The sequence below is a fragment of the Cetorhinus maximus genome, chromosome 12 (genome assembly GCF_964194155.1).
Source record: "Cetorhinus maximus chromosome 12, sCetMax3.hap1.1, whole genome shotgun sequence".
Lineage (NCBI taxonomy): Eukaryota > Metazoa > Chordata > Chondrichthyes > Lamniformes > Cetorhinidae > Cetorhinus > Cetorhinus maximus.
In genome coordinates this window covers 55,758,772-55,779,241 of record NC_135890.1, presented here as the reverse complement: position 1 = coordinate 55,779,241, position 20,470 = coordinate 55,758,772, and the positions used below count along the sequence as shown (strand labels likewise).

At 41.6% G+C, this 20,470-nt stretch overlaps 1 protein-coding gene across 1 annotated transcript in view; it reads left to right on the top strand.

Annotated features, from left to right (window-relative positions):
- dnai7 (dynein axonemal intermediate chain 7) overlaps nucleotides 1–20,470 on the top strand; it is a 113,192-nt gene that overhangs the window by 46,176 nt on the left and 46,546 nt on the right. Inside the window, exon 7 of the mRNA XM_078554636.1 lies at nucleotides 9,259–9,395. Coding sequence (XP_078410762.1) covers nucleotides 9,259–9,395 — 137 coding nt within the window. The remainder of the gene's footprint in view (nucleotides 1–9,258; nucleotides 9,396–20,470) is intronic.

Here is a 20,470-nt window from a genome sequence, read left to right as displayed (position 1 = left end):
TTTCAAACCTAGAATCCTTTTTAATGACTCAAAGCCTCCAGACCAGCTGTCTCAAATTCAATTAAATCCCACTTTTCAATAAATCACAATAATATTATGAGAAGTATTATATTTTCATGACACCCCTCTCCTTGCTGGAAAATGAACCGTCATAATTGAAAAAGACAGCTTCATTTTCTTAACCCATCTTACATTACCCCCTATGCTTATCTATATACTCACACTATTACATTACCAGGTGCATGCATTAACAGAACAGTATATATACAAATATTTGGTATCAACAGAAATCATTCCAGTCCAATGCCCATGTTTTTACAAGTCCAATTTTCCCTTTTCAGCTTCAAACTCTTGACAATGCATCTGCAATTAGATTTTCTTGTCCAGCCACATGTATGACCTGTAGATTAAATGGTTGCAGTAATAAGCTCCATCTGAATAGCCTTGTCCTTCTGTCTTGAAATTTGTCCAGAAACTTTGAAGGATTGTGGTCTGTATAAACAATTGTTTCTGACAAATTGTTTGCAAAGTAAATCTCAAAATGCTGCAATTCTTACACCAGACATGGTGTATCCTTTTCCATCATTGAATATCTCCTCTGTTGTACATTCAATGTCCGTGAAAAATACCCTAACGGCTTCTCAATTTCAGTTTCATCTTCTTCTAACAGTTCAATGCCTATATCACTTGCATCAACAGCCAACTTAAATTGCTTGGCATAATTGGGTACTGCCAAAACTGGTGTCATAGTCAACACAGTTTTTAACTTGTCAAATGCGCTCTGACACTCCTGTGCCCATTGAAACTTCTTGTTCTGTTTTAATAGTTCAGTCAATGGAGCAACCACACTGCTAAAATTTGGTACAAATTTCCGGTAAAACCCACTCATGCCCAGAAATCTAAAAACTTCTCATTTTTTGTAGGCACGAGGAAATCCATGATAGCTTTGACTTTCACATCTCTCAGAGCCACCTTACCATGTCCAATGGTATGGCCTAGATATGTAACTTGCACTTTTGCAAGTTTACTTTTAGCCAAGTTCATCACCAAGTTAGCTTCTTGTGGTTGACTAAATAATTCTTCCAGATGTTGTAAATGCTCCTCGCACATTTGACTGAAAACTATCAAGTCATCAATATTAACAGCGCAATTGCTCAGTCCTGCAGTTAATTTGTCAGTCTTTGAAATGTTGCAGGTGCATTTTTCACACCAAATGTCATGACTTTAAACTGATATAGCCCATCTGGCATCACAAAATACCTCTTTTGCTTTCTCCGATAATGGTACTTACCAATATCCTCTTAGCAACACAATCTTTGTGATAAACTCTGATTGTCCCACTTTCTCAATGCAATCTTCCAATCGTGTTATAGGATATGAATCTGCTTTTGTCACCGCATTCACTTTTCGATAGTCCACACACAGTCTTTGTGTTCCATCTGGTTTCGATGCCATCACGATAGGCGAGCTCCAGTTACTGCAACTAGACTCGATGTCATTTTGAAACATGATTTCAATTTATTTCTCTACTTGTGATAACTTTGCTGGATTTAATCTATAAGAATGTTGCCCCATCGAAGATGAAACTTCTACACATACATCATGTATAGCTAAATTTGTCCCCCCCCCCAGCTTATTCCCAGGAATAGTTTTGTGTGACTGCAATAGCTTCTCCAAATCACTTTGACACTTGTCTGGAAGGCAACTCAATATTATATTTAAATTTTCAAGTACCCCCTCATTATCCAATTTGGTTAGAGGAAAATCCATTTCAGAATCCATCATTTCCACCCCTTTCTCCTTATCTACCACCACAAATCCCTCCTTGTAGTCATCTTCCATGTCAAAATATTTTAAAATCATATTTACATGACATACCCTCTGCTTCTTTCTTCTATCTGGAGAACTTATTAAATAATTTACTTCACTCAGTTTCTTTTCAATCCTGTAAGGCCCACTAAACCTTGCCTTTAATGAGTCACCCAGCACTGGTAACAGAACTAACACTTTTTCCCCAGCCACAAAACTACGAGCTGTAGCTTTCCAGTCTGCCTTCACTTTCATCACTTGCTGTGATATCTTTAAACATTCCCTAGCTAACTCACATGCTCTGTCCAATCTTTCTCTGAAGTTTGATACATAACTCAAGAGAGTAGTTTCTGAATTTTGACTCACTAATTTCTCATGAATCAATTTCAGTGGTCCCCTTACCTCATGACCATAAACTAATTTGAAAGGACTAAATCCAGTAGATGCATTAGGAGCATCCCTAATAGCAAATAACAAGAATGGAATTCCCCCATCCCAATCCTGTGGATAGTCCTGACTATACGCCCTTGTCATAGTTTTTAAAGTTTGATGTAATCTTTCCAAAGCCCCTTGTGATTCAGGATGATAAGCTGTTGACTTAAACTGTTTTATCCCCAAAGTGTTCAGTACTCCCTTAAACAGCTGTGACATGAAATTTGAACCCTGATCTGATTGTACTTCTTTTGGTAAACAACATCTTGTAAAGAATTTAGTCAACTCTCCCACAATTCTCTTTGTAGTAATATTTCTCAAAGGCATTACTTCAATAACCTTGTGAACACACCCATTGTTACTAATAAATACTGATTTCCACTTTTAGTCTTAGGGAGGTGTCCTACACAATCAATTATGATCTTACTAAAAGGTTCTTCAAATGCTGGAATTGGAATTGAAGGTGCTGGCTTAATCGCTGCTTGTGGGTTCCCTATCACCTGACATGTGTGACATGTTCTACAGAATTTAACTACACTTCTATGTAATCCAGGCTAATAAAAATGTTTTTGTACTTATGCTTGTTTCTTTCTGATTCTTAAATGTCCCCCATTGAAATTTCATGAGCTATTCTCAGGATCTCATTTCTATATCCAAATGGTATAACCATCTGGTGCACTTGCCCCTAGCTTTTATCTGCTGAAACATTATATGGCCACCACTTTCTCATTAAAACATTACTCTTAAGGTAATAACATCCTGGAATACACTTTGCCTCTGTTTCTGAGTAAGTTGTCTGATACAACTGTCTGATTTGCATGTCCTTTTTCTGTAACTCTGCCAAATACCTCAGCTGCATTATCCTCCATTCTTTATTCCTGGACAATCTTATCAAAAACAGTGTCAGCTAGTTGGACTTCACCCTGTCTTTTAACTTCCTGTTCTAACCTGTGAGCTTGTGATCTTGTTATCACACAATCTGGAAACAGTCCAGGATGCTCTTTCTGCAACACTTCTGTTGAAAACACCTCTACAGGTTTCTCAACTACCATAGGCGTCACCAACATCTGTGACCCAGCTATATTATTACCTAAAGTAAATTGAAACTCCGCAATGGGCAATTTTTCACCTACTCCAACAATCACCTCACGTGTTTTCCACTTGCTCTTTAGATTTACCACCCATAATGGAATAGGTTTAGCATCTCCATGAACCCCACTTATTATTACCTGTTCCTGCAATATTCCTCCTGATCAACAAATATCACTATCCCACAACATTAAGGATTAACTAGCCCTTGTTTCTCTTAAAATGTTAACATCTTTACCTACTCCACTCTGTACGCATGGAAACACTTTCCCTTTACATACAAAATCTTTAAACATTTCTGCAACCTGCTCCTCAGAACTCCCTTGGGTAAATCGTGAACACATCCCACATTTTTACCTATCACTGATTTTTCCTGTTTCACCTGTACACAAACCACTGTTTTTTCCTGTGCCTGAACCTCAGTACGCACAGTACTTTTACTTCTAGAACTTTTCTGCATCCCAATAATCCCAGCAGATTTTCTCTGTAATTCCAACACACTGACTTTGCCCGTCCAACTTTATTACAATGAAAACACCTCAATTTTTGAGTGTCACTTCTACCCTCAGCACCTTTCTTTTTAGTCTGAGAAAAAACTTCCTGAGAATTTCCACCTACTCCTTCTTTTCCTTGATTACCCACTTCTTTCACCTTCCCAATTTCTATCCTTTTCTGATTTAAAAGGGCGACACAAAAAAAGGTTGAGATCTATGAACTAATTCATAATCACCAGCTATCTCTGCTGCTTGCTTACCGTTTTAACCCTCTGTTCCTCCACGAGTTCTCACTGCCAAAGGAATTGAATCTTTAAATTCTTCCAAAAGATTTACCTCTCTAAAAACTGCATATGTCATCTTTACCTTCAATGCTCATACCCACTGGTCAAAATTACTTTGTTATACTCTCTCAAATTCAACGTAAGTTTGCCCAGCTATTTTCTCATATTCCTAAATTTCTGCCTATATGTCTCAGGACCCAACTCATATGCACTCAAAATAGCCTTTTTTTTAAACCACATCGTAGTCCACTGACCTTTCTTCTGACAGTGAAGCATAAACCCCATGTGCTCTACCCACCAACCTAGATTGTAACAACAATGTCCAGTTTTCCTGTGGCCATTTCATCTGTTTAGCTATTTTCTTAAATGAAATAAAGAATGCTTCAGCATCTCTTTCTTCAAACTTTGAAAGTGCTTGTACAAATTTAAACATCTACCCACCGGGTTCTCATCTGGAAATAAGTCCTTCTTCACTTTCTGGTGTCTCTTTTTTAACGGCCAGCATTTTAAGCTGGAATTCTCTGTGTCTCTCTCTCTTTTTCTCTTTCCTCCTTTTCTAACCTTGCCATTTCTAATTCCCTTTCCTGTTTTTTTTCTCTCCTGTCTTTCTGCCTGTTCCCATTGAAATGCTCCTTCCCTTTCCTTTTCCTCCAATTCAATCTTTTTTATTTGCAACTGAATTTGAACCCTTTCCAACGACCCACCCCTTGGAGACCTCTAGTGTCTCGGGTATTCCTTTCAAATTCAAATGCCGTGTTATACCTTCAATTATACCTGGTTTCCTTATCCCTGCAGGTAATCCTAAGTATAACTTATCTGCCAATTCCATTAACTTAGCTTTAGTTACCTTTTGTAAACCAACCAAAGTTATAACTTCAACTCCCAGACATGTCTTAGCAACTGCCAAAGCCATATTGCAGTCTCACCACTTTAAAAAAAATACCTCACACCAACTCCTGAATTCAAAGTGCATCTCGTACTCGTAACCTTAAGATTCACCAACTCCAAACCAATCAAGGAATTTCAAATATATCCCACAGAGAGCCCCCAATTTTGTTATGGCACAGTGGATGGTAAATGCTGAGCTGCTCAAGTTCCAGAGGGAAACTTGAAACAGCTGCTACAACTGTTTTGCAATTTGTATTTTATTTCAAGTTGTGTGCCCTGAATTCAGAAGTAATAAGACTATCATGACTTCAGAGGTTTTTAGAAAATTAAATTAAGAATTTATTAACAAAAGAAAAGATTTCAAACACATACATATGTCTACAAATTACTACTATAATAACTCCTAAAACCGCTAATTAATCTGGCTCCCAGTTACACCTCCATTAAGCCAACAGCAGAAAAACAAATACATTTAAACAGACCCGAGCAAAGGAACACGATGCCCTGGGCAGTGAGTTTTCTCAGCCTCGGTTCCTGTAGACAGCAACTTGATGCATAGAGGCTGGAGGCTTTTCGCACTTGTGTTAGATCTTAGAATGCCTTCTCTTCTTACACATAGCCTCATCATTATAGATGTTTCTCCCTTTTAATGCAAATTCCATTCTTCCCATATGTTTCTGCAACTTTACTTTTCTCATAATATAAACCTTTCATAGTACTAATTTTATCAGTAACCTTTGGGAAAAACACACTGTTTGGCTTAGCTTCTTCTGGCTAGATGTAACATCTTAACATCTCTTTGAAATTCAAACTACTCTGGTTTATCTAAAAATACAAATTTTCCTGATAGCTCACATTCTAAAACTTCAGCCAGATTTACGTATTTAGCATTTCAAACCTAGCTTCCCTTTTTGATGACTCAAAGCTTCCAGACCAGCTGTCTCCAATTCAATTAAATCCCACTATTAACCCACTTTTCAATAAATCACAATAATATTATGAGAATTATTACTTTTCATGACACAAGTGTTTTTTCATGTGCAGTTTGAATGGCTATGTTTGAAAGTTTTCAGTTCCTAAGAGGAGCAATTTTTTCAAGTGGTGTTTGAATGGATGATTGTTTATTTATTTGTTTTGCGAACATTTCAAAGCCTTATCAGTGTTATTGAGAAGGGCTCATGCATTCTGACCATAGTGAATACTGGATGAGTGGTTATGGAGGATGCATTGGGAGTATGGGAGATATGAGGAAGCATGGGAAAGAAGATTGGGGCTTGGAGATGATTGGAGATATGATGGTTTGGTGGGGCATTGGGGGTATGGGGGTACAGGGGGGTCATGGTATGGAGGGGACATGGGAGGTGGGTGGGGGCTAAGAGGGAGTGAGGGATGGGAGCTAGGGGGCCTAACAGTTATGCACAGAACTGGGCTGATATCCCAGTGAAAGGAGGCCTTTCTAACCTGCTGGCCTCAGCATCTGCTCCTCATGCCTGCTTCGGGAAGTGGCGGCTCCAAGTCTAGCCTGCCCCTGACTACCCGGGGGGAAAATGACAGGTGCTTGCAGGTTCATTCAGAAATCGGGAATACGATGCTGGGAAATGGCCCAACTCGTAATTCATGTGTCCATCATGAAAATTCTGCCCGATGTTTCAAGCCTGTGACCTTTTGCCAGAATTAGAAAAAAGTTGAGATGTAATAGGTTTAAAACAGATACAGAGGCAAGGGAAGTGGGGCTAAAAAGATGATAGGGCAAGCAATAGTGGGACAAGGAAAGAAACAAAAGATAAGTCCAGAGGAGCTGTAAATGGCAACAGCAGAATCATTACCAACACAGTACCCAGGATGTTCAACCACTTATCTGAGCTAGATTGCCAACATTTGTGTGCACAAACTGACTGTCCAAGTTTTGGTTATAGATCAGATACTGCAACCTTCATCAGATCTGAGTCATGCACCTTGTTCAACAACAGTAACAACTTGCCTTATTAATTCATATGGCATCAATAATAATAAAAAGAAGCTCCCAAAGTGCTTTATAGTGTTACGGACCAGGTGAGAGCTGCTGAAATCCCTGTTCCCTTCCCAACTGCCCGTAATCAGTAAGCTTTTGAGAGGAAGATCTGTGCATTGTTTAACCCCTGTACGTGCGGATGATTTGAAAAGTCAGCAGTAAGTTTCTCGGGGCTTTAAAATAAGAAAGATGATTGTTTATTGAAGTGCTCCACGCTGAAATCTAACACTGCAGCATCAACTCACACACAGCCAAAATACGCTTGAACAATGTACAGTTGAAGTGAATAGTGCACTTTCATAATTCACATTATTGTCTTGTTCTGAAAAACATGCGTTGCAGGCCTGTCAGATGCCGCAGTTGTTTCAGGAATTTCTTGAAGGGATGAATTTTCTGCAGGTAATGAAGTTAGTTACATGTAATCTTGTTCGCAGGAGGTCAGTTTGCTGTATTGGTCGACCCAAAAAAATGAAAAGGCTTGGAGAACTTATGTCACACCACCGCCAACACCCTCCCCCTCACTCCAGTTCTTAAGGCATAGATTTTATTGCCCATTCTGCTGCTATATCTTTCTGCAGATAGCACTTAAATATTATAAAGGGACAAACATGGCTGTCTTACCATGTGACTCCTCACAATTCCAATTCCTTTTCTAAATATGGTGGTGGTCTTGGGTGGTGGTCTTGGGTTGATTAGCCATATCCTGGTTTATTGTTTTAAGACACATCCTGAGGTGGGGGGGGGTGGGGGGGGGCGCGGCGGAGGGCGGGTGAGCAGGGAGGGAAGTTAAGATGGTTACTTTCATTGTTTCAAAAAGACCCATTCAATTCTGAATGTCTTTTGGTAGTTTCAGGATATGTGTAGTTAACACCTTTTCATCTGGGTTGTGTCCTTTTGACTCTGTTAGACAGTAAGTCTGTTTTTGAATACACAGGGCAGGTCATCTGACTTTCAGTGGCCATCTTTGCAGCAGCATGTCATTTGTTTTTAAAATGCAAAAGTTAATTTCAAATAATCCACATTGAATAAAGTTTGTATCTTAAAAGTTAGCAATGTGATATATCTTTACTAGGCATAACAATAGCCAAACTGAAGAATGGATATCAAGGTCCAAGTCAAAGAGGAGTGCATTAAAGAGGATCTTAAAGGGAGATAGGATGATGGAGAGGCAGGGCAATTTAGGGAGAGAGTTCCACTGGCAGCTGTACACGTAGGGCGAAATCTTCCTGGTCCCACGGGGCCAAGCTTGAAGGCAAGACTGCGAGGAAAGCCATAGAAACGGGTAGGGGCAGCGGGCTGACACGGTCCCCCTGGCCAACTTCCTGGAGGCAAGACATCAGCTGCAGATTAGGGCTGTGGCTGGGATTTAAAGAGATGGTTGGTGGTGGATGATCCTGGAGTGATGGGTCGTTTGGTCTGAGGAGAACAATGCCTTGTTGTGCTTTATGTGGTGCAGCTAGATCTGAATGATGGTTGAACAGTTGTGTGCCAGATATACTCTAGTTTGTGCCACTTGGACTTGAGGAAGCTAAGATTGTTGTCATGCCAAGGGGAATGATCAGGAAGGGAGCGATTAAAAGTTTCGCTGGAGTAATTTTTCCACTGAGTTAGATAAATTTTTAAGTTTATTTTCAGGCATTTAAAGAAACAATGCTTTGTTTCATCTTTTTTATTGGATTGTTTCGCTAATGGGTTTAGTTTGTGATAGATTGGTGCATAGTTGATCTTCACATGGAGATATTTCCACCAACAGAGTTATGCCACTGGACTAGCAGCCCAGAGGTCATGAGTTCAAATGGCATCATGGCAAGTTGTAAATTGAATTTAACAAATTTGATAATCTTTGAGCTAGCAAGAAAAATGACAATGAAAGCTGCCAGATTGTTACAGCAATACCATTAGTTCATTAATGACTTAAAAGGAAGGGATACTGCCACTCCTGCTCAGCCTGGTCAACACGTGACCCCAGTCCTACATTGTGTGGCTGATTCTTAGTGTGCTTTGAGATAGCCTTTTTAAGTCACTTAGGACAACACTGCCAACATCTGACATCCTAAGGACAAATATTAAAATGAATGACTTACATTTGCGTCATATGAGTGCCTCTGCCAAACTTGATCTGTCAGTCATAAAATCACTCTGCTAAGGAAAGACAGAACAAAGCCTTTGAAGTAATATTTTTGCTATGCCTGAAAAGGAAATTCAGTCATCTGTCGTAGCTTGATTTGATTTGTGTTTTTTGTACATCCAGATATTTCATCAAATGAGAGAATAGAAATGAATGTTGTTGACTATAATCAGTACACACCACTGGGCGGAATTTATTATTTTGATGTGCTGAAGTTGCCGCCTCAGCCCAAGTTCGTTAAAGGATGGAGAATCGTCCAGGTAAAATTTTACTCTTTATAATGCAACACCCGAATGCCGTTTAAATAATATTTTTTATTGCAAGAGATATAGTAAGCATATGCAATGGTGATATCTACCTTTGTGAAACAATTACATTTAAACAATTAATCACGGCGGGGGGAGGGGTTGGCGGGAATGAATATGTTCTTGACGTGTCAGGTGTAGTGAAATTGTAAATATGTTAATAAATGTTAAGAGATGTAACAGTTTTAAAACAAATGCAGAGGCAAGAAAAGTGGGGGAAGGGGAAATGAGGCTAAAGAGATGATAGTGCAAAGCAATCATGGGACAAGTAAAGAAATAAAAGATAAGTCTAGAGGAGCTGTAAATGGCAACCGCAGAATCATTATCAACACAATACCCAGGATGTTCAACCACTTATCTGAGCTAGATTGTCAACATTTGTGTGCACAAACTGACTGTCCAAGTTTTGGTTATAGGTCAGATACTGCAACCTTCATCAGATCTGAGTCATGCACCTTGTTCAACAGTAGTAACAACTTGCCTTATTAATTCATATTAATAATAACCCTAACCCTAATGCAGATCAGATACTGCAACCTTCATCAGATCTGAGTCGTTCAGCTCTGCTCACAAAGAAGGCAAATCAGAGAATTAGAGCTGCAAGGATTTCAAGCCCTCACTTCAGAACTTGAGCGCATAGACCATGCCAGTGCTTCCCAAACTATTTTCCACATGACTCCATTTTAATGCTTGAAAATTAGTGCGACCCCAGTTGCCAACAAAAACAAACAGCAATAAAGCAACATTATAACATTCAGTATATAACTATTAAAGTTTGCTCTATTATAGATCAATATAATACATCGTATAAATATGAAAATCTGTGTTTTTAAAGTACTTTGTAAAAATATTATTGTTTTATGTACTCACCAGTCCATTACTTCATCTGCGCCACTCCAACTCATGGACTGTGGCCAGGAAGCAACAGGAGCACAGCTGAGGGTTTTGAGCTGGCTTAATTTGACACCCAGGTCGTTCCACAGTGCTAGGGTGACACAGGCATAGGCTCAGATGTTCCACAGCTCAACAGTGGAGGCATCATTGCTGGGTGCATGGTTGGGGCTGGGCTTAGAGTGTACAAAGTGGCCAAAGGCAGGAGCTCATGCCCTGGAGAGAGAAACCAAGACATGAGCAGAGCAAGGTCAGGACAGGATGACACCTGGGCCTCAGTGCCACTGCAGGATGCAGTCTAGGAGGAGTAGGAGTTTGTAACCTCATTTGCTGCTTTTGTGACACCAATTGGGGTAGCAGCCCACAGTTTGGGAACCGCTGGTCTATGCTAAAACTTCAGTGCGACATCAAGTTGGTGCTGCATTGCTGCAGAGATGTCTTTCTGTTGAGATTAAACCGAGGCCTTGTGGTTATAAAAAAAATTTTTGCCACTGTTCAAGAGCAGTGAGTGCACACGGTACGCTGGCCAACATTACTCTCTCAACCAACAGCAATCAAAAATGTGTTATCTGAATTTATGGTGCAAGGAAGACATCCTCCTTCCCAGTGATGAACTGGACAGGCCAAGCCAAGAATTAGAGAAATAGCAAAGGGAAACCTTGATACCAGGAAGTCATTATAATCAAAATCTAAAAGGCTGAAAGGGTCTTAATAAGCTTGGACATTTTTCAATCTTGGCAAAAGAATCATTTCACTTGTTAAGGTCATTAGCAAGATCATTTTGGGGGGTGAGGGTGGTGGTGAAAACTTTTTGGCTCAGAGGATCAGATGACATCTGATAGAGATCAGAAAGGAAGAGTGGGTATTCGGAACAGAAGGTAAGGAAGAAGGGGGGAAAATGGTAGGATTGTTAGATGGTTTTCAAAAGGGGGCTAGTTTAAACAGTTGTTAGAATTTTAATTTTGTAGCATAATATGGAGTATAAAACAGCAACTGACTATGTGCAACATACTGGACAGAAGAAACAGGTAAGGCGGTGGACAAACCAGAAAGGAGGGAGGTTGTAGATTATGGGCAGCATTTTCCAGTCCAGCCCGCTGGTGTGATCTTCCAGCCCTGCCGAAGTCAATGGACTTTTGGTTAGCCCGCTGTATCCACCTCGGCAGGACCCGCTGCGCCAGGGCCAGAAAGTCCCAGCCTATGTCTTTGATATATCATGTCATCACTTGATTGCATTACAGAGAAAGATGGGATCAGTTGACTGTGAAGTAAGACAAAATAGCTTTGAGAGAAAGTTTGTTGGTATCTGTAGTAGGGTGGCTGAGTTGTGCTTTAATGATAGAGTTGATCTGCAGACACTTCTTGGGTGGAAGCATTAAGTTTATTTACAATATACTCAGCAGCAATTACACGTGTGCTTTCAACTTCAACTCTATCTCTACACAGACTGCTGTGGTAGCCCATGCTACTCTCCTATTGGTTACTACAGATCATGTGATCTCCCTTAACACGTATTACTCTTAAAGATACATTGCACACTAAATAAAACCATGTTATATTTACAAGTACATTTTTCCAAGACAACATAATATTTTCACTGGGTAGGGAATTTACAAGTTCAGTCTTTCAGGTGGTTTCCTGGTACGTGTGGAAAGTTGCAGCTCCACAACTTCAGATTCTTTGTCAGGAACCTCCTTTTCCAGAGTTGCCTGAACATCAGGTGCTTCAGTGGGCACTTGCAGTTCTGTATCCTCAACTCTTACAGGAACATCAGACATGTCAGTCCTGGGTTGAGTATCCTCAAGAAGAAACGCAGACCCAGTCATGATCACTGGTGGAACCAAATCTTGGTGATTTATCTCTCTCTTCCTTAAATAGTCCACATGTTTACGGATGATCCAGCCTTCCACCTCCACATGGTAAGATAGAGGCCCAGTCACCGCACTTATTTCACCCGGTAACCACTTTGGTCCTTCTCCGAAATGTTTCACGTATACCGGCTCTCCCACGGTAAATTTCCTCTCATGACTAGGCCAGTCATGTTTAGTTTTCTGGCTTCCCTGACTCCTTTCCACCTTCCCCTCTAAAGTCGACATTATTAAGCTCAGTCTCATCCTGAGACGGCGTTACAACAATAACTCTGCAGGTGTGACATCTGTTGCTGTGTAAGGGGTAGTCCTGTAAATGAAAAAGAAAGTGTGCTAGCTTGGTTGCCAAGGAATTGCCAGTTAACTTTCTCATGCCTGCCTTGAATGTTTGAACCGCCCTATCGGCCAGTCCGTTTGAGGAAGGGTGGTAAGGTGCAGTTTTCATGAGTGAGGCTGATAAATCATTGAAACTTAGCACTCGTAAATGCCGTGCCGTTAATGGAAATGACTACTTCTGGTAGTCCATGAATGGCAAAACTCTGACGTAGTTTCTCAATTGTAGCAGCTAATGTTGGAGACTTCACCTCATATACGTCCAACCATTTTGAATGGGCATCGACAATGAGCAGAAACATTGTTCCCAGAAAAGGTCCAATGTAGTCAATGTGTAACCACCAATGTGGTCTACCTGGCCACTCCCATGGGGGTAACGTAGATGTCACTGGCAACTTTTGTAGTTGCTGACATTGCACACAATGCTTTACTAAACTCTCTATTTCGCCATCCACCCCAGGACACCATTGATAGCTATGTGCTATGGCCTTCATTCGGGAAATTCCTGGATGGGCACTGTGTAGTTCAATTAAAAGTGGCTCCCTTCCCTTTGGAGGAACTATCACTCGTGCTCTCCAAAATAAGATGCCATCCTGGCTGGTTATTCCATGTCTCCTGTTGAAGTACAGTTTCATTTCGTCAGATACGGGCTCCTGTGACCAACAATGTAGCACTTGTTCTTGTACCTGAGATAGGACTGTGTCCTGACTTGTCCAGTCTCTGATCTGATCACATACAGGCGAGGAATCTAAGAAATTTAACGTTAAAACAAGGTCTTGTGGAACTGGGATGTGCTCATCATTTTCTTGTAAAGACAAATGACTAAGGGCATCGGCGTTTGCGATTTGATTGCCGGGCCTATGTACGAAAGTATATTCGTATGCTGCCAGAATTAAAGCCCTATTAGTATTTCTGTACCTTCTTTCTATGTGCCTTCTTCTTTCTAGCACAGACTTTAATCTCGGCCTTCTTTTTGACTTCACTGTTGGCTATACTTCTCTCAGACCACTTGTCTGAGCTCAGCGGCTGAGTCTCCCAAAATTTCATTATCTGTTTGCTTCTTGGGAAATTCTGCGACTTTTGCTTCCAAAGCCTCTTTGGCTTCATTTAGCTGATTCTTCAGCTCTTCCATCTCTTTTTTGTATTTGTTTGCTGCCTCCTGGAAAATTGAACATTGTTGTGTCTTTTCTGCCAACTCATTCTTCAGTTTGTTCAGAGAAGTGCTGAATTCTTTCTGTTTCTCTTCATACTTTTCCAGTGGTGCAAACTTTGACCTGAGGGAATCTTATAGTGTGTGAAGGTCTTTTTAATCGGTATTCTTTCTCCCTTCGAAGGTTGCTCACCTTGTCTCGAACTCTGTCATCCAGCAGAGTCTCTTCGAGTTCCTTCTGCTGATCTTCCAGGTTTTGGTTTAAGACTGCCTGCATTTCGTCAGGATGTTGAGTCCTTACACAAACCTTTTGAAAACAGGATCGCTTCCAGCTCCCTTTTGGAATCTCAGTGGCCAATCAAGGTTGATTCCCCTTAGCCAATTTCACCCTAGAAGGCTTGGTCCTCTGCCTCTCAATACCAACACTGGTAGCTTTGCCGATTGGCTTACATAATGGACAGTTACTCTGCTTATGCCTTTTACTTGAATGTTTTCACCCAGATATGTTTTTAGCTTGGCGGCTGATTCTTCTAAACTTAATGTTCACCATTATTCAAATATCTGAAGGTATGTTCCCCAATTACTGTCGTGGAAGTTCCCGTGTCCACTTCCATTCTAATAGGTTTGCCATTCACTTTCACTGTGACAAATATTGGTTCTGTCTTTCCAACTTTCAGATTAAACAACGAGCAAATGTCTGAATTTGTTGTTTCAGGCTCTTCTACATTGTAGATTTCATTGGGCTGCTTCTTTTGTTTACAAGCCTGCTTGAATCTTACCTTGCACTGCCTCATCATATGTCCATCTCTATGGCAATAGTAGCATTTGATTTTTTTTTATTATTCGTTCATGGGATGTGGGCATCGCTGACTCGGCCAGCATTTATTGCCCATCCCGAATTGCCCTTGTTCAGAGGGCATTTAAGAGACAACCACATTGCCGTGGGCCTGGAGTCACATGTAAGCCAGACCAGGTAAAGACGGCAGATTTCTTTACCTAATGGAAATTAGTGAACTAGATGGGTTTTAATGTCAACAGGCAATGGTTTCATGATCATCATTAGACTTTTAATTCCAGATTTTTTTTATTCGATTCAAATTCCACCACCTGCTGTGGTGGGATTCGAACCCCGGTCCCCTGGGTTTCTGGATCACCAGTCCAGTGACACCATGCTACTGCCTCCCCTTTTTTAAACTGCCAATTTCTGAAAGACTAATTGTTTCCACCTCTATCAAAATTATTCTTCGATTTCTCGGCTAAGTTATTTCTCTTTATTCTTTGGCTAGTGGGGGCTGTTTCCCGCTTCTCGGCAGAGTCTCGCTTTTTCGCACCACTTTCGGTTGAGGTTTCCCACCCGATGTGGAGGATGTTGCCATTTTGCACATCCTGTATTGCTTTTGAATCTCTTACTGCGCTTTCCATGGCCAGCGCTATCTTTAGCACCTTCATGAAGTTCAGATTCACTCTGGACAATAACCTTTTCTGAATAGTGGCCCCTTTCGCACCACACACTAAACGATCTCTGAGCATGTTGTTCAGAGTTGTCCGGAACTCATAATGTTCTATTAGCGGCTTCAAATTTGCCACATAGCACGCAATTGTGCCCCCCACCCCGCCCCCCGGGGGCTCCATTTCGCGAATTAAACCTGAACCTCTGCGTCGTGACTGAGGGCTTTGGTTGAAAATGACCCTTCACAAGGTTCACCAATTCATAGAAATTCTTCGAATTTGAGGCACTGGGTGCCATCAGACTTCAAATCAAGCTGTAGGTTTTGCTCCCACAAGCACTGAAGAGGATCGCTTGCCTCTTCTCTTTGCCTGTAATCTTGCTTGCTTGATCAAAGAATGTGAGGTGTTTTATGTATTGAGACCAGTCGTCTGTGGCTGGGTCAAAAGGATCAATTGTACCATCTTGAGAGGGGATAACTTCTTCAGTTCTAACGGAACTTGCTACTTACAATCACTGGGCAAGGTACAGTGCTGATTTCTTCCTAACTTGATTTCTTCTGTTCAATCCTGTTTATCCTCATTGCCAGTTTGTTGTGGGGTGGCGAAATTGTGCTATTAATGATAGAGTTGTTCTGCAGATGCTTCTTGGGTGGAAACATTAAGTTTATTTACAATATACTCAGCAGCAACTACACGTGTGCTTTCAACTCCAACTCTATTTCTACACTGACAGCTGAGGTAGCCCGCCCTACTCTCCTATTGGTTACTACAGCTCATGTGATCTTCCTTAACAAGTATTCTTAAAGGTACATTGCACACTAAATAAAACCATAATTACTACAGTATCCAAAAAAGCAGTCATAGGGCAGGTTGTGTGATTGGGGAATGCCCTGGAAGATCAGGTTTGGAGGCCTGAGGCCTGCAGTACTTCTCAGTTTCTCAACACACAATGGTTGAGGCAGTGAATGCAAAGGGATCTGGGGGCATTTATACAAGTTGCGCGCTAGACTCATTAGCATCTCCCCTCCCCCACCTCAACCACTTTCTCAAGGGCAATTAGGGATGGGCAATAAAAATGCTGGCCTAGCCAGTGACGCCCACCTCCCGTGAAAGAATTTTGAAAAACCCTCAACTTCCATGCAAATTGCGCAGACATCCTATTAAGCTCCAGTACTGAAGAGTCTGTGTCCATATGCCGGATAACCTGGACAACATTCAAGCTTGGGATGAGAAGTGGCAAGTGACTTTTATGCCACACAAGTGCCGGGCAATGACTGTCTCCAACAAAAGAGAATGTAAACATCTACCCTTGATATTCAATTACCATCACTGAATCCACCACTATTAATATCCTTGGGGTTACCATTGACCAGAAAGAGAACTGGATCAGCCATATAATTACTATGGCTACAAAAGCAGGTCAGAGTCTGGGAATTCTGTGGCGAGTAACTCACCTGCTGACTCCCCAAAGACTTTTCACCACCTACAATGCACAAGTCAGGTGTGTGACATACTACTCTCCACTTGCCTGGATGAATGTTGCTCCATCAACACTTGAGAAACTCGACACCATCCAGGACAAAGCAGCCCACTTGATCAGCACCCCATTCACCAACCTAAGCATTCACTCCCTGAACCACTGATGCACAGTGGCAGCAGGAAGCATGGCAGCAACTCATCATTGCTCCTTCAACAGCACCTTCCAAACCTGTGACCTCTACTAGCTGGAAGGACAAGGGCAGCCAAGCATGGCAATACCACCACCTGCAAGTTCCTCTCCAAGCCACTCACCATCCTGACTTGGAAATATACCGTTGTTCCTTCACTGTCCCTGGATCAAATCCTGGAACTCTCTTCCTAATTGCACTGTGAGTGTACCTACACCAGTGTTTCAAGAAGTTGGCTCACTTCCACCTTGTCAAGGATAATTAGGGATGGGAAACAAATGCTAACCTTGCCAGCGATTTCCATGAAAGAGTTAAAAAAAGCTCAGGAATGCCTGAGCATGGCTGCACCTAGATATTGACCATTTGGACTGGAGACTGAAGAATCATCATGAAACTTTAAAAAAGGGCACTTCTGCTCTTTGCTTTGCCATATCACCTTTATCCAGGGTGACCTCCAAGCTTATTGTGCCGTCCCGTGCGCAGTGGCTTCCGAACATGCCAAGAATGGGCCTTGTGCAACACTTCACTCGCTGTCTTGTGACCCTGGTACTTTCAGTGCATTGTGAGACATGCACTTAAAGCATGTAAAAAAAAAAATACCTGGTGAATGCTGTCAATTGGCTCTAAGCCTAACAGTATCAGTATCTGAAACCTGGAAAAACTCAGCAGGTCTGGCAGCATCTGCGGAGAGGAGCACAGTTAACGTTTCGAGTCCGAATGACCCTTCAACAGAACTAAGTAAAAATAGAAGAGTCCCACCCCCCCTTAAACTAGCTTATATTTCACCTCTCTTCTATTTTTACTTAGTTCTGTTGAAGGGTCATTCGGACTCAAAACGTTAACTGTGCTCCTCTCCGCAGATGCTGCCAGACTTGCTGAGTTTTTCCAGGTATTTTTGTTTTTGTTTTGGATTTCCAGCATCTGCAGTTTTTTGCCTTTATTTTTGCTTTTATGCTAGTATCTGAAACCTATTTGTTTACATTCACTTTATGTAGATTTGCAGTCTGTGAAGACTATTGTGTCAGCACTGTACTATTTGCAATCCCTTTTGACCCCTAGGTAGTTCTTATGAACTGGGTCAAATAGAACCAGTGATTTTTTGTTAACTTGTTTACAATAATGGTTTAATTAATGCCAAGTGAGTCAGAAGCTGCAGGGCATTCAAGAGCCACATTAAGCATTGTACTCTCCCAAGATACAAATATAAGTCCTGGTGCACTTTCCTCCACATTATGGGGGATGGGGAAGCTCAATGAGCCTTTCTAGTTCAAATGCAGCATGTATGCAATGTTGACATACTCCATTACCTACAGCATATTTCTAGGCTAGGAAACACTGTTGCTAGGAAGTATTTTACTCTAGGCTATATACTCTGGCCTAGTTTCTGCGAGGGGCACAATTGTGAAAATGCGTCTGGAATACATTGGCCAAGATGAAGCAAAGCCCAGGTCTCCGCTCAAATTTATTTGCATAAACACAAAAGTAAAATTTCCCATGAATTGACCAAATCAAGCAATGTTACCAATTGTAATCAATTATTTACTGGAACAGGGCAATAGAGCCTCAAGATTACTGAATTAAACTCATTTAAACTGAAATAAAAACAGAAAATGCTGGAAAACCTCAGCAGGTCTGGCAGCATCTGTGGAGAGAGAAACAGCATTAACGTTTCAAGTCCAGTATGACTCTTCTTCAAAACTGGAGAGAGGTAGAAATACTGTTTTATGCTGTTAAAAAAATGAGCAGAGGCAGGTGGAGCAAAATAGAGGGTCAGGGATAGGTTGGAGGGCAGCAGCGATCAAATGACAAAGATGTCATAGAAGATCAAGACAAAGGGAGTGGTAATGATAGTGTTAAAGATGAAATTTTTGGTCCAGAGTAAGTGTTAATAGCAGAATACTGGTTAGCACTGTCTGAAAGCAAAGTAGCAGAATGTGTTAATAGCAGAAAAAGTGTCAGTGCAGTCTGCAAGCAAAAATATGAGAACAAGGTACAGACAGGCACTTGGAGGAAAAAAATCCAAAATGGAGGACAGAGTTCATGGTCTAAAATTGTTGAACGCAATGTCGAATCCTGAAGGCTGTAAAGTGCCTAATTGGAAGATTAGGTGCTATTCCTCCATTGCTTGCTTTGGGCTTCATTGGAACACTGTAGCAGGTCAAGGACAGAAATGTGAGCATGAGAGCAAGATGGTGAATTGAAATGGCAAGCAACAGGAAGGTCAGGGTCATGCTTGCGAACTGAGCGAAGGTGTTCCACAAGCAGTCACCCAGCCTGCGTTCAGTCTCCCTAGTGCAGGAGGGACTGCATTGTGAGCAGCAACTACAGTAGATTAAATTGAAAAAAGTGCAAGTAAATCACTGCTTCACCTAGAAGGAGTGTTTGGGGCCTTGGATGCTGAGGAGGGAGGACGTAAAGGGGCAGATGTTACACCTCCTGTGATTGCATGGGAAGGGGATGAGGCATTGGGGGTGATAGAGGAGTGGACCAGGGTGTCACAGAGGGAATGGTTCCTTTGGTATGCTGACAGGGGAGGTGAGGGGAAGATATGTTAGTGGTGGTTTCATGCTGGAGTTGGCAGAAATGGCGGAGGATGATCCTTTAAATAAGGAGGCTGGTGGGCCAGAAAGTGAGGCCAAGGAGAACCCCATCGTGGTTCTGGGAGGGAGAGAAAGGCATGAGGACAGAAGTGCGGGTAATGGGTCAGATATGGTTGAGGGCCTGTCAACCGTGGAAGGGATATCCTCAGCTGAGAAGATAATTAGAAGCGCTGTTATGGAAGGTAGCATCATCAGAACAGATGTGACGGAGATGGAGAAACTGGGAGAATGGGATGGAGTCCTTACAGGAAGCAGGGTGTGAGGAGATGTATTCGAGCTTGCTGTGGGAGTCGATGAGCTTGTAATGAACATAGGTGGACAGTCTATCACTAGAAATGGAGACACAGAAGTCAAGGAAGGGAAGTGTTGGAGATGGAACATTTGAAAGTGAGAGGGATGGAAATTGGAAACAAAATTCATGAATTTTTCAGGTCCAGATGAGAGCACGAAGTGGCACCGATACAGTCATCGATGTACCCGAGAAAGAGTTGTGGGAGGGGCCTGAATAGGACTGGAACAAGAAATGTTCCACATATCCCACAAAAAGACGAGCATAACTAAGGCCCATGTGGGTGCCCATAGCTTCACCTTTTATTTGGAAATTATCTTTAAACTGAAAACGTGTTTCAACACAGTGTTAAATAGTTGCTGCAGCTGAAGAACAGGTCAATCAGTGGTTTCACTTGACTGTTGATTGCAGATCCTATTCAGCAAGGGCAGATCTATTTACTTTCATTGAAACTAAATTGATGGTAATTTGAAGTGATTTGTAGCATTAGTTTGAGGAACAAACCTGAGTGAGGTTTCAATTGATTGCTGGTTACTATAGCTACTGGGCATTAATAGTGAATTAATGTGACCATGGGCCCCTCAGTGTCTGAAATTCTGGGTGCAATGTGATTGAACATCCACCCGTCCACACACACTGGATAGGCACAAGTGGTGGAAAATCACCACACTGAACTGGGGGTGTGGCAAGTTTTATGGACAGTGATTGTTTTAGGCAAAGTGCCTTTTGAACCAATGTAAAAGATTACAGGAACTTGAGCAAAGTGATTATGGATGTAACTCA